This window comes from Leopardus geoffroyi, chromosome C2, assembly GCF_018350155.1.
Source record: "Leopardus geoffroyi isolate Oge1 chromosome C2, O.geoffroyi_Oge1_pat1.0, whole genome shotgun sequence".
Classification (NCBI taxonomy): Eukaryota; Metazoa; Chordata; class Mammalia; order Carnivora; family Felidae; genus Leopardus; species Leopardus geoffroyi.
The window spans coordinates 829728-842606 of record NC_059333.1 but is presented as its reverse complement, the minus strand read 5'-3'; the positions used below and the strand labels follow the sequence as shown (position 1 = coordinate 842606).

Here is a 12879-nt window from a genome sequence, read left to right as displayed (position 1 = left end):
CGGGGGGCCCCGGGAGGCACAGGGTCTGTGCGGGGTCCCGGCACTGGTCAGGAGGAAAACCCAGGTCTGAACCCAGCTCTGTGTCCCCAGAGCTGCCACACCGGCTGCACCAGGCCTCGCGGGGATGTGGCTGGGCTGTGTTGGTGTCACTGTAGGGACAGGGCATGGGGTGGAGGGGAGCCCTCCGCAGCCTGGGAGGGGCTCTTGTAGGAGGAGGAAGTTGGGTAAGGGGACCCCAGGCAGTGACCTCACCTCTCTGGTCACAAAGCCCAAGTGAACTCAGAACCCGGGTCACCAGGCAACCACATTGTGGAGACAGCGCCCGACTGGGCTCATTCGTTGGGACACCTTCGCCTGACGAACATGTTCTCCTGTTGTGTGCCCGTGTCCCGCGGCTGCTGGCTCAGGGGAGCCCGTGGCTGCGACGCTCCCCGACCCGGGAGGCAGTGGGTCAGGTCGTGCACAGGACGCCTCAGGTCTCTAGCTCGCAGGGAGCCAAAGGTAACCCAGGGAGCCCCAGAGACAGCCGGTCCAGCCCGACACCGCTCTGATCTGACTTGTGCGGCCCCACGGCCCCTCCCGTGTGTGTGTGTGTGTGTGTGTGTGTGTGTGGAGGGCCTACGTGAGCAGGTGCAGGCTGATGAAGGGGTCAGATGCCTGGTGGGCGGGCCATGCTCACACCCCAGGTCAAGGCTGGCTGGGAGGGACAGGGTGTGCTGGGGTGGCCCTCTTGTCCCCAAGATTCATCCCGAGCCCTGCAGGTGGATGTCACTGTGTCCCGGGCGCAGGGCTGTGCGCACTCAGGTCTGTGTCGGATCTGGGAGCCGCAGGGGGAGAGGGCGGAAGGACACCGAGGATGGCCGGGCGGGGCTGTGATGCCTCCGGGCCGGCCGCGGGTCACTGTCTTTACAGAAATCAACGGATGAAATCGGGAGGCGACTGTCGGAATCCTGCCCTACAGAGGTGTGCGTGTGCCCCGTCGCCCAGGAGGGCCACCCTGGACCCGGGGAGAGAGTGGCCGCACGGAGGTCTCCGGAAGCAGGGCCTGGAGATGGCCTGGGAGGGCCTCCTTCACCGCCCGGGCCCCTCCACAGGGTCCTGGCTCAGCGGTCCTGGGACCAGGACCCGGAGCCCCCGGAGCCGGAGCCCGAGCCCGAGGGTGAGAAGGCTGGGGGGGGGGGATGGGGTGCATGGGGCCCCGGGCGGTGCTGGGCCACCCAGGGAGGAGCCCCCGGGGGCTGGTGTGGGGCCAGGAGCAGAGACTGAGAGCCCCCGGGGCTGCGGACCGCAGGGGGGCAGAGGTCCTGGTGTGGGTTCCTGGCCGCGGCTTCTCGGGGGGCTCTGGGGTGTGTTGTGTGTCTGCAAGGCCCCTGGAGAGGCCGGCGCGGGGGGACCTTCTCTCCTGTCACCCCGAGCCCTTGGAGCCGCTGCAACCATCACTCCGTTTCCTTCTCAAGAGTCCGGGGCAGGAGCAGAAGCCGGTGCGGCTCTAGAGCCCAACCCAACAGCCTCGGGGACCTCGGCGGCTCTGGAGGCAGGGGTGGCGTCCGGAGCGACTCCTGCAGGGGCCCGGCAGCCAGCAGGTGACCTGGGACCTGTGCGGGGACAGCGGGCACCTGGGCAGAGTCAGCTGGGTCCTGCTTCTGCTCCCAACACCGTTCCTGCCACCGCCCTTCTCCCCGCCCCTGCCCCCGCCCCTGCCACCGCCCTTGCTCCCACATGGATGCCAGCCACTGATCGAGGGCCTGAGGGCCTACACGGGGTGTTTATTTTATTTCTAGTTGTTCCAATCCCCGACCCTGACACCCTACCACAATGTCTCTTCCTCTTCTCCCTTATCCTTTCTCTCCTCTTCTTTTTAGCTGTGACTTTATTTCTGCACTGTTGGTTTATAATCCATATTAATCTTCAGTAAAATTTTGATTTACTTTACGTTGTGCAATTCCTGCGCGCTGGGCACACTCACGACGCTGTGAACCACGCCACAGAATACTGGTGCAGAGTATCTCAGTCCCCGAGGGACTCCGTGTACCCGGAGCCCGCCCTCCCCATTCGGGCCCCCGCCAGGCCCTGGGAACCCCCAGTCCGCTTTCTCTCCGTGTTCCGTTACCTACTCTGGAGGTTTCCTACAAGTGGAATCTCTCAAGAGATACCTTCGGGTCTGCACCGACTTTTCAGACGGGACAGATTCATTTTCGTACTCTGTGGTCGCTTGAAATAGACTGTTTCTCCTTTGATATTGAAATCACAATGGATTAAAGATTAGGTGGGAAAAAAGAGGCCCCTTCGGTGACAATGGGCACGGTCTCGGGGTGGAGACCCCCGTTTGTGCTGTGACACCACAGCCTGACGCCAGCCAGGACATGGCTGGTCCCCCTGGGGCCCAGACAGAAGCCGGGAGATGCAGAAGGCCGGGCGGTCACACCGCAGAGGGGAGAGCATCCCTCACGACCCAGGGCCAGAAAGGTTCGCAGGCCCCTGGGCCAAATAACGCTCCAAAGCCCGTGCGTTCCCCGGGATGGAGACCAGACCCGTCCCAGTCCATGGGAGCAGGCGTCAGAGATGCGGGGCGTCCCGGGGAGGGACTCGGGCAAGTGAAACCCGAGGGAGGCAGCGCTGGGCACCTTCAGACCGGCAGGTTTCTGGTCTGGGGACCGGCAGCCCAGGTGACAACGTGAGGCAGCAGAGGCCCCAGCAGGTCCCCAGCGAGAAGTCCTCGTCCTGCAGGGGACCGGCTGGCCCAGGACTGGGAGAGTCCACAGAGCCTGGGGTCGGCCCTTCCCCGGTCCCCATGCCCGGCCCCAGGCAGGTTGGTCAGCTCTGCTCCCCTGAGTTCAGTGGGGGCGGGCCTTCGGCGGGTGGTGGGGTTCCCCAGGAAGAGGGACCCCGAGCCCCAGGACGCCAAGACGCAGGCCTGCGGGGAGGACAATCCGAAGTCAAGGACATGGGCTTCCTGACCTAGCTCGTCTTACTAGTGACCCAGGCTGTGCTATTAGCCTCGGTGTCCCCATCTGTGACACAGGGACGAAACGGGCCTTCTAGATGGCTTGTCGCATTCCCTGAGAGATGAGGTGGAAGCTTGGCCTGGTGCCTGGAGGACATAAAGAGCCACTTGGAAGGCTGTCCCAGAGTCCCCCAGGGCACAGGATTCCGGAAGCCCCTCCTTGGCCCCTGCCTGCTGTCCCCCTTCCGGGAACACTCAGCGTTGTTTGCGGAGGAGGTGGAGACGATCCAGGACGTCAGCAGGTCCCACGTGAAGGAAGGTCAGCGCTGGAGGGACAGAAGGACGTGTCCCGTGGCCCCTTCCGGGGCCCGAGCTGTGACGCCCTCTGACCTGACCTGGTGTGTGGACCCGGCTTCTGTGGTTTCACTCCCTCCTTGCCTCCCTCCTTCCCTAATTCAGCCGGCGATCTCAGTCCCTGCCGTGTGCCGAACACCGGGACCTCATCGGTGAGCACGACCCGACGGGGTCCCCCACGTGGCCTCTTCCTTTGCAGGGTCTGAATCTTCCTGTGCTGGGTCCCCTCTGGCGAGTCTGGGAGGGAGGCCTCTGCACATGTCCCTGCAAGGAAGCATGAGTCCGGAAGGTCCAGACGACCTGCCCCAAGTCCCAGCGTGTGGAGACTGGACACAGGGTGGTCCCTGATCAGAGGAAGACTTGGGCCCACGGAGCCCGGAGGATGACGAGTGCAGGGAGCCCGGAGGAGGAGGGGCCAACTGGGAGACGGTGTCGTACCCGGACCGGCTCTGTCCCCAGGGCCGTCGGGGTATCCGCGCTCCCGGGTGGCAGGCTGGGCCCGGCTGGCAGGAGAGGAGGTGCCCGTGGGGCAGGACAGAGCCCTCAGGCAGAGCGGAGGGTCGCAGGTGCTCCCCCAGGGGCAGGTGGACTCGGGCGCCCTGAGGCGGCATCACCGGGACAGCAGTGCCTGCAGTGGGGTCCCCATACCTGTCCCCTCCTCGGCCAAGGTTTGTCTGCATGGTGTTTACCCCCCAAACACAAAGTCTGGGCCAGGAACCACCCTCTTCGAGCCCTCACCCCTGATTCTTTCCAGCCACCTCAAGTTACAAGAAATGGACAATATTTCAGGTGGTGGTGGATGCCCAGAGATGTTTGTGTTTCTGGCCCACGTTGTGACGTCGCTGGCATTTTAAAGATCAGGGCTTTGATTCAAAAGCGGCAAGATGCCGAGGACCCTGGAGAGCTTTCTGGAAACCTGCCTCTGTGCTTTGCCGCACCCCATTCCGACCAGCTCTGCTCGCAATCTCTCCGGACCACGGTTCCATAGCCTGGGGTCCTCAGATGGCCGAGGTGATGTTGTAGTAGGTCAGTTTATAAGACCTCAGAAAGCTTATTGTATATAAGTTCGGCTTGAAGTCACCTTTCATGAATAATTGAGATAAAAGGCTTCTGTAGTTCCCTATTAGGGTTATCGGAAGTTCCTAACCTCCCTATCTTGCTTCTGTGACCTCGCCTGCTTGCTAAATCGATCACTTAGGATGCAAAACGCTCCCCCAGCCCCTCTACCAAGATCTGGCCTAGGCAAGACCAACATGTAAAAGGCACGTACTCGCTGCCCCACGGCATCTTAGGCGTCTATGATTGGTCATTTTAAACCCTCTTAGGACAAAGAACTTTAAATTGATAGGTTCCCACCAAAACTAACGTCTGTGTGTCACGATATAATTGGCTACCATGAAAGGCTGTAGATTGTGATTGGTTAACCAAATAATGACGTATTCTGACTTGCTAAAATCCATAGAAGCTCACTGCTACCTTTGTTCGGGGCCACTCTCTGTACTTTTCTCCTTACGATCAGGAGATCAGGTTTGGCCCGGCCCTGAATAAAATCTTGCCTCGCTTCTATTCGGCGTCTGGTGGTTTTTTTCGACAGCACCCTGTTTCAGAGAGAAATCATAAGAGACTCGTAAATGCAGAGAACAAACAGAAGGTTGCTGGAGGGGAGATGGGTGGGAAGATGGGCTAAATGGGTGAGGGGCATTAAGAAGGACACTTTTCAGGATGAGCACTGGGTGTCATATGTAAGAGATGAATCACTTCGTTCTACTCCCAAAGCCAAAACTACACTGTATGTTAACTAACTTGAATTTAAATTTTAAAAAAAGAAGAAAAGAAACTGCTTTCCATTTAAATGTTTTCAATAGTGTCTTAGTCCCTTCCATCTGGGTGGCTCGTAAACAACAGAAACATATTTCTTACAGCTCTGGAGCCTGGAAGTCCAAGGCCAGGGTGAGGGCAGACTTCTCGTGTGGGGGAGGGGTCTCCTTTCACTAATCTCGTTCCTTAGGTCTCCACCCTGGAGCCCACCTCCTGAAGACGCCCTACTACCCCCACGTCGGGGTTAGGACCTCCGCAGACACGCTTGGGGGTTGGAGGGACAGGCCTGGTCTCCACTTGCCGACCCTGCCCTCGCCGGGGCTGGGAGCCCAGGCGGGAGAACAGGGGCCCCGAGCTCACGTGGAGGCATCACTGTCCTTCCGGGAGCCCTGGGCAACTCCATGAAGCAGGAAGGAAGCATGCCCTCGGTGGTAACAGCTCGTGTGGCCTCTGACCGACACCCACCACTCACGTGAGGCTTTTGAGGAGCACCAGAGCTCACAGAAGCCCCCACGCCTCCCTCCTGGGCTGTGACCTGAGTCCTGGGGCTGGCCGGGGGCGGGAGGACCACCCTTAACGTCCCCACAGCCTTGGGGTCCCGGGGTGCTGGGTGTAGCCCCAGCATACCTCAGCCAGGAGTGTCCTTCAGTCCAGAACGGTGGCAAAGAGTGACCAGGTGTAGCCAGCGCTGGTCAGGCTCAAGTCAAGGCTAGGTTGGAAGCTTCTGGACAGCTGGCTGGAGGCCAGGAGCAGAGCCCGGGGGGCTGAGCCTGCTGACCACTGCCCTGGGGTGGGGGCGGCCGGGTCAGAAGGCCTGGGTGGGCCTCAGGGCGATGCCTGACCCAGCCATGCCACACCTCGGCAGGACTGGGGGCCCGGCGCCTCGGGGATCACACAAGCTCCCCCCACAGCCAACCGCAGTCCTCGGTGGGAGCCCCTCCCGCCTCCTGCCCTCTGGGCAGACCTGGTGTGGACGTGGTTCCTGGGCTGCCCCCAGTGGGCAGCAGAGGGCGCCCCTCCCCAAAATGCTGGTCCTGTTTTTTCTGGTCCCGTGTCCAGGTCTATCAGGGAGGGAAAGGACAGCGCCCAGGCTACGCTGTCCCCTCTGGGTCCCCAGGGACAGGGGCTGCACCTAGCTGGGCGATAGGGTCTCACACATCAAAGCCCTGCTGTCCTGACACGTGTCCCCCCTCCCACTGCAGGGGCAGCCTCCGACCCTGTCTGGTACCCTGAGAGCAATTCTCCCCAGGGGAGGTCTTGTAGCTCCGGGCCTGCCTGAAGGAGCAAGGGTCCCAGACTGTCCTATGACCACCTCTGCTCTGAAGCAACAACCAGGACCTAATGAGCTTGGTATCATGTGGGGAGGGTGCTGGGGTCAGCCCAGCACCCATGGAGAGTCCTCAGCCCCTTGTTGAATGCTGGGACCCCAGACCGTGGCCCAGAACCGGATGATCCCGTTCCCCTCCCTGCCCGCTGCACAACTGCAGGGTCCCATGGGGGCATCCATGGGTTCCAGGGACTTTAATTCTTGAGAACCACTCTAAACTTCAGCCCCTGAACCAGAACCTTTTCCATGGAACTGTGGAATCCCCACGCTCCCTCTCTTCAGGGTTTGATTGGAGGAGTCGGGACCAGGCAGGCTCCAGGCATGTTCCTGAGAATCCCAAATGTTCCCCCCAGAGCACAGGAACCTCACCCTGACCAGCCCTGCTCCCCTGGGGTACCTGGCCCTGAGGTCCAGTGGGCGGGATGCCTGGAGCTTTCCTGACCCATGGCGTGGTCAGGCTGAGAGACAGAGGGTCCTAGTGGCCCCAGGCAGATATGGTGGTCCAGAAGAGGGTCTGGGAAGGAAGTGAGGGGTGGGCTTGCCTGAATGTAGCTCAGGGACCCAGACTGAGGTCACTGTGCCTGCAGAGTTGGGGGGAGCATGCTGTGTTTTCTCGGGGTCCTGCGGTCTAGGGGAGCCATCTGGGGGCAAGGTGGGAGATGTTGGCCTGTGAGGGGTCCCTGGTCCCCCCTTTCTCCCTTCTCTGTTGACCAGGCCTCATCGGAGCTGCTGCATAATTTGGGGTGGGCAGGCCATGGACATGGGCCCAGGCACCCCTGTGGCAAGCGCCCCTTGTCACACGCCATGGAGGACCAGTGTGGGCTAAAGCCCCCAGACCCAGCACTAATGTCCCCTCCCCTCCACCCTCAGGGAAACTAGGAAGAGGGAAGAAGACCCTACAGGTACTCCCCAGCCCCCCGCCACGGTGAGGAAGCAGCCCAGTGGTGGGGGGTGGGGGCCCCAGGCCCCATCCAGCGGTGACAGTGGGAACCCCAGCCGGCAAGGCCAAGGGAGGCAGGAGCTGGGGAGCCTTGGAGGCGAGCGGGCAGGGCCCCCAGACATAGAGACCCCATGGGTGACCCTAACCTGCCTCAGGGCACCCCCACCCCCACCCCTCAAGGGCCAGCCTAGGACCCCCACTGCGGCCCAGCACCCTGGGAACCCCATACGGGGGTCAGCAGCACAGGAAACGACTTATGTGCGCAGGAATGCTCTGGCTTCCCCCCGCTGGCCCTGGGGACCCGTGGGTGGGCACTGGGGCCTGGGGGTGGCAGGCCCAGGGTTGTGGCCGCTGCCCAGGAAGCCCCCTCCCCCAGGGGTCCTATCTACATCTGCGCTGGGCTGTGAGGAAAGCAGCCAAGCCCCTCCCACACGGCTCAGACAGCCATTAAAGAAATATTATTGCCAGATGTTTTGCTCTTTTCCACAGAAGCAGAGGCCAGCATGAGGTAACTGGAAAAGGATTAACCCGTGCAGGCCCGAGCCAGAGTCACTGTGTCCGCAGCAGTTGGGGTGGGTCCCCTGTCTGCAGAGTCCGTCTGTGCCCTGGAGACACGCCCTGAGCGGGCCTGGGGCTTGGGGCCACAGCCCCCGATGGACGCAGTCCGGCCCCCTACCCAGCACACCGCCAATGGCCCCTGGCACCTGCCTGCCAGCTTCCCTGGGGGGACCCTCGGCCCCCACGTCCTGTAGCCCTAGCCGCCCTGAGTCAGGCCCCACCAGACACATTGGGGTGACCCGGCAAGCTCGGCTGACCTCAACCCATCTGCCCCGCCTCTGTGGGGAGGCCCAGGCGGGGGCCCCTGGAGTTCCGGTGCTTTCTGGTGGGACCCCCAGGGGCCAGAGAGCTATCCCTTCACCAGGCAATGCCAGCAAAGGCGGCCCTCCCCGTTCCCGGCCCGCCTGGCTCCGGCGCCCCAGAAACCCCCCAGCACAGGCCACTCCACGCAGGTATGAATGTCCTGCGTGGCCTGGGCGTGAGGGGGTGCCATCGGCCCCCAGGCCTAGGTTTTCCACCTGTGCTTAGATGGGTGGGGGCCGCCCCACCACCCAGGACACCGTGTGGGGTCCATCACGGGCCGTGTCCGCCAGACGAACCCCCTCCCTCCCCTCCTTCCAAACGACAGTGCTCACAGAGCTGGCCTCTGCGTCTGATTCTGACCGGAAAATAAAATTCCCAGCTCTTAGGCAACGGAACAAGAGCGTCCCCCTTGCGGGAAGCAGGCTGGACCGGCCCCCTGAGCTTCTCCGGTGCAGCTGCCTTGGCTGTCCCGCCAGCCTGGGCCCGGGAGGGGACAGGACCGGCTGACAGGTTTCCACCGCAGTTACACTAAAGTCACGCACACGCACAGTCGTAATTTACGGAGACTCGGAAGAGGGCAGTGAGCACAGCTCCACGATGACAGTGAAGGTCCCCTCCCGAGCCCAGAAACCAGCATCTGGGTGTCCAGAGACTCTTCCCGAACAAGCAGGGGGCCCTGCAGGCTGTGTGTGACGAGCACCCCTGAGGGCATCCTTCTGAGCGTCTTCCCTGCATCCTCACCGGGCTAACCCTAACCCTAACCCTCCAGCACTTTCTCTCCCCTGCAGCCTAGAGGGCCGAGGGGCTGGTGCGGGGGGCCCCAGATTTTCTGAACAATCCTCTATTGCTGAGCTTCCACACTATTTCAGTCCGAAACCATGTAGTTTGGTGTAATTTTACAAATGAGTGTGCAGGGTGCTGCCTGCAATTAACTTGCGCTATAAACTGGTTAGACGCTCTCTTCCAAGAGACAATCCCAGTTTACACCTGCTGATGCACGTGCCCACGCCCTTGCCAAGGACAGGCCAGAGCAGCTCTGCCTCGGGCCCCAGTCCGGGGTGAATCCCTGGGCCTTCCTTCTGCGGTCTCAGCAGTGACATCTGTCCCCAGCATGCTGGCACACGCGCGCTTCTGGGGGAACCGCGTGCCCCATCCCGGCCTCTTTCTCTGCTGCCGACTGCTGCGAGCCCCTTGTCGGTTAGGACCTGAGTCATCACCTGAAGGACCCGCCTGCAGGACAGTGTGAGTCAGACCCCGGATGCCCAGCGCTGTCCTCCAGGACGGCCACCTGCTGTGTCCAGTCTACCGCGGGGCCCAGGTCTGGCTTACACCACCCGGACCCCGGCGGTGGATCTGACCACTGGCTGCTTCCTGTCCGTCTGGCTCATTTTGCAGTTGGCAGATGGAGGCTTGGAGCCTCGTCCTAGGTGCCTGGAGCCGGGCCCCTCACAACCAATCTGGCCAGGGGACAAGTCACCAGGTGACAAGGATGAGAAGCAGAGGCTGGTCCATGCCGAGGGCAGGGGCGGGAGCCCAGGACAGAGTCCACACTCGGGACATGTGCCCGCTGAGGGCCGGGAGGGGGCCAGTCTGGCATCCGCATCAGCTTCAGTATCCACGGACCCACATGTGTAAGCTGTGGAAAATATTATCTTCCTCGGTGAATCACGTTCTAAACCGGGAGGAAACCTCAGTGGATAGTTGAGGCATGAAAAAGAAATCAAATAAGTCTTTGTTCAACAGATGCTAAGATGGCTTGGGTCTTTGGCGTTTATAAATGAAAGCAGCTTTCAATCACCCACGCCCCTGGGAAGGAGGGGGTCGTTCTGGAAACTCCAGCCGTCATTCAGGAGAGCAGGCTCCTGAGACAGCCCCTATGTCACCCCATTCATCACTGTGTGGCCTGGCAGGTGTCCCCACTGCCCACAGGTATGTACACATTCTCCACGGGGACATCACACATCTGAGGGGCCTGACCCATCAGGGACAACGGCCTGGAGACCAGAGCAAGAGGTCCGGGTGGAGCCCCTCCCTCTGCTCAGTCCTCACCTCCTGGCCCCCAAGACTTCCCTGCCACCCCCCCATCACAAAGGCCCCCTGCTGTCCTTCTTGTGGCAGACCCAATGCTTGTGGGACCCTGACCTTGGGCTGGGTGAGGATGGCCACTTGTTGGTGCCCCTGGCTGAGGGTACCATGGGTTGGGGGCACGTTGCGGGGGGGGGGGGCAGAGGGACGTGTCCTGGGGGTCCAGGCACAGCATGGGCCCTGATTGTGGCTGGGGCATCCGGCAGGGGGCGTCCACCCCCTTGAACCTCACTGAGCCCCTGTCTGCTGCCTCTAACAGAAAACCCATGGAGGGAGCGGAAAAGTTGGGGGGAGGGGGTGGGGAAGGGTTTTTTTTAAAGGAGGAAGAAGCCCCCACTCCCAGGCTGGGTTAGCAGGTGGTATGAGGGGTGGGGGGGGGGGCGGGGATCGGCAGCTCCTCCATCAGATGCCAGGATCAAGTCCCCTTTGACTGTTTAGAGTGTGGGCACAGCAGGTGTCGTTAGGATACTCTTTCCTTCCAGCTCCCACCCACTTCTACCGGTTCTTAAAACCCTAACAAGAGAGTCGTGGTGGGTAATTTCCCCTTTCCTGCTCTTACTGTTCCAGGCACCAAGAGCCATAGGGACACGGGCAGGAGGGAGAGAAAAGCAGGAGGCCTTCTCGGGGTGCCCCGCAGGGCTCCCCCGCCCCGCCCCTCAGATCCCGGGCAGAAGAGCTGGCTTCCAGGTGGGGGGACCCTCGCGGGGACGCTCATGCACCATCGAGCACGTGCATGCACTCACACATTCGCACTCACACGTACTCAGGTGCACACACTCACACATGCTCTCTCACACTTAGAGGCGCATGCTGGAGGCCATCGGAGGAAATCCCCGCTCTGGGCCCCGTACCACCCCCTGTCTGTGGGGCTTCCCTGGGGTGGGGACCACTGCTTCAGGTTCCCAACCCCCCTCCTCCTCCCTGCCAGGCCCAGCTGTTGCCACCTGTGTTCCAGACCTGTCGTGGCCCGGCTGCCCACCCCCAGGGCCTCTGCAGCCCAGGCCTGCCCGATCGGCCAGGTCGCGCTCCCTGGGGTGTGCCTTGCAGGGGGCCATGCGTCCTCTCCCTGCAGCTGCTCCCTGTTGGCAGACACACACCCTGCCCTGTGGGTTCCCCGGCGGTCCGCGCAGGTGGGGCTCCCGTCCTGGGTCCTGCACAGCCTGAGGGTGCAGACCCCCTCCCCAAGGGACTCCTGGGCCCAGATGTCCTGCACGGGAGTCAACAAGAGCCAGGCAGCCCAGCGGGGATGTGAGGAAGAAAGTCACCCTCGCTGCCTACCTCCCCTTCTCTCCAAGCAGGGGTGCGGAGCCTTGCACCCCCAAGACCGCCTCAGTTCTCCGGGGGCAGCCCCTCAGGGCAGTGGAGGCAGGAGCCAGGCGGCCGGTGGGGGGGGGGCGGTGGTCAGCTCTGCAGGGACACTGCCTGACCATGGCCTGGGTGTGGAGGGTTGGGGGCAGAGCAGACCCCCTCCTTCTCAGGAGGACCGTGCCGGGCTCCTGGAGAGGGAGGGTCCAGACAGCGGGGAGTGAGTCAGCCTCACCTCAACCACAGGTAAACATACAGGACGACAACAGTGCGGATCAGGATGGTTTTTCTTTCTTTTTTATATTTTCTGAATTGTTCACATTTTTCTAGTATGCTTGCATCACTTTTATACTCAGAAAAGAACACAGAAGAAGGCATACAAGCAGGTATATCCCAGGTGGCCACATGTCTGTAAAAACGTTTCCAGCAGAGATAGCACCTCACACCTTGTCGGGGTGGCTAAAATTAACAGCACAGAGACAACAGATGTTGGCGAGGATGCTGAGAAAAGGGATTCCTCTTACACTGTTGGTGGAAAAGCAAACCGGTGCAGCCACTCTGGAAAACAGTGTGAAGTTTCCTCCAAACATTAAAAACAGAACTACTCCATGATCTGGCACACACACTACTAGGTATCGACCCAAAAAATACCAAAATACTGATTCAGAGGGACACATGCACCCCAATGTTTATGGCAGAACCGTCATCAAGAGCCAACCTATGGGAAAAGCCCAAACATCCATCAGCTGGTGATGGACAAAGATGTGGTTTATATACACAATGGAATGTTACTCAGCCATCAAAAAGAGTGAAATCTTGCCATCTGCAATGATGTGGATGGGACTAGAGTGTGTTACGCTAAGCAAAATAAGTCGGAGAAAGACAAATACCATATGATCTCACTCATATGTGGAACTTAAGAAACAAAACAAACGAGCAAATGGGGAAAAATAAAGACGCAGAGAGGGAAACCAAGAGAGACTCTTCACTGTAGAGAAGAACGGATGGTCACCGGAGGGGAGTCGGGGGATGGGGGAAGCTGGTGACGCAGTGAAGGACACAGTGTCGTGACGAGCACCAGGTGATGTAGGGAAGTGCTGAATCACCACATTGTACGCCTGAAACTAATACCACACTCATGTGAACTAATTGGAATTTGAATTAAAAGTTTAAAAATGTTTACAGCAGAAAGAGCGTAAGAGACACAAAAGTATTAGCTTTTGCTACCTCTGGGCAGTGAAACAA

The 12879-nt window shown here is 60.7% G+C and overlaps 1 protein-coding gene across 1 annotated transcript; it reads left to right on the top strand.

Moving 5' to 3' along the window:
• Window positions 1-258: 258 nt before the first annotated feature.
• Window positions 259-1932, top strand: LOC123575981 (nischarin-like). The gene is made up of 3 exons (XM_045437034.1): window positions 259-501; window positions 913-1159; window positions 1458-1932. The coding sequence occupies exons 1-3, from the start codon at window positions 364-366 to the stop codon at window positions 1913-1915; spliced, it is 843 nt and encodes a 280-aa protein (XP_045292990.1). The 5' UTR covers window positions 259-363; the 3' UTR covers window positions 1916-1932.
• The last annotated feature ends 10947 nt before the right edge of the window (window positions 1933-12879 follow it).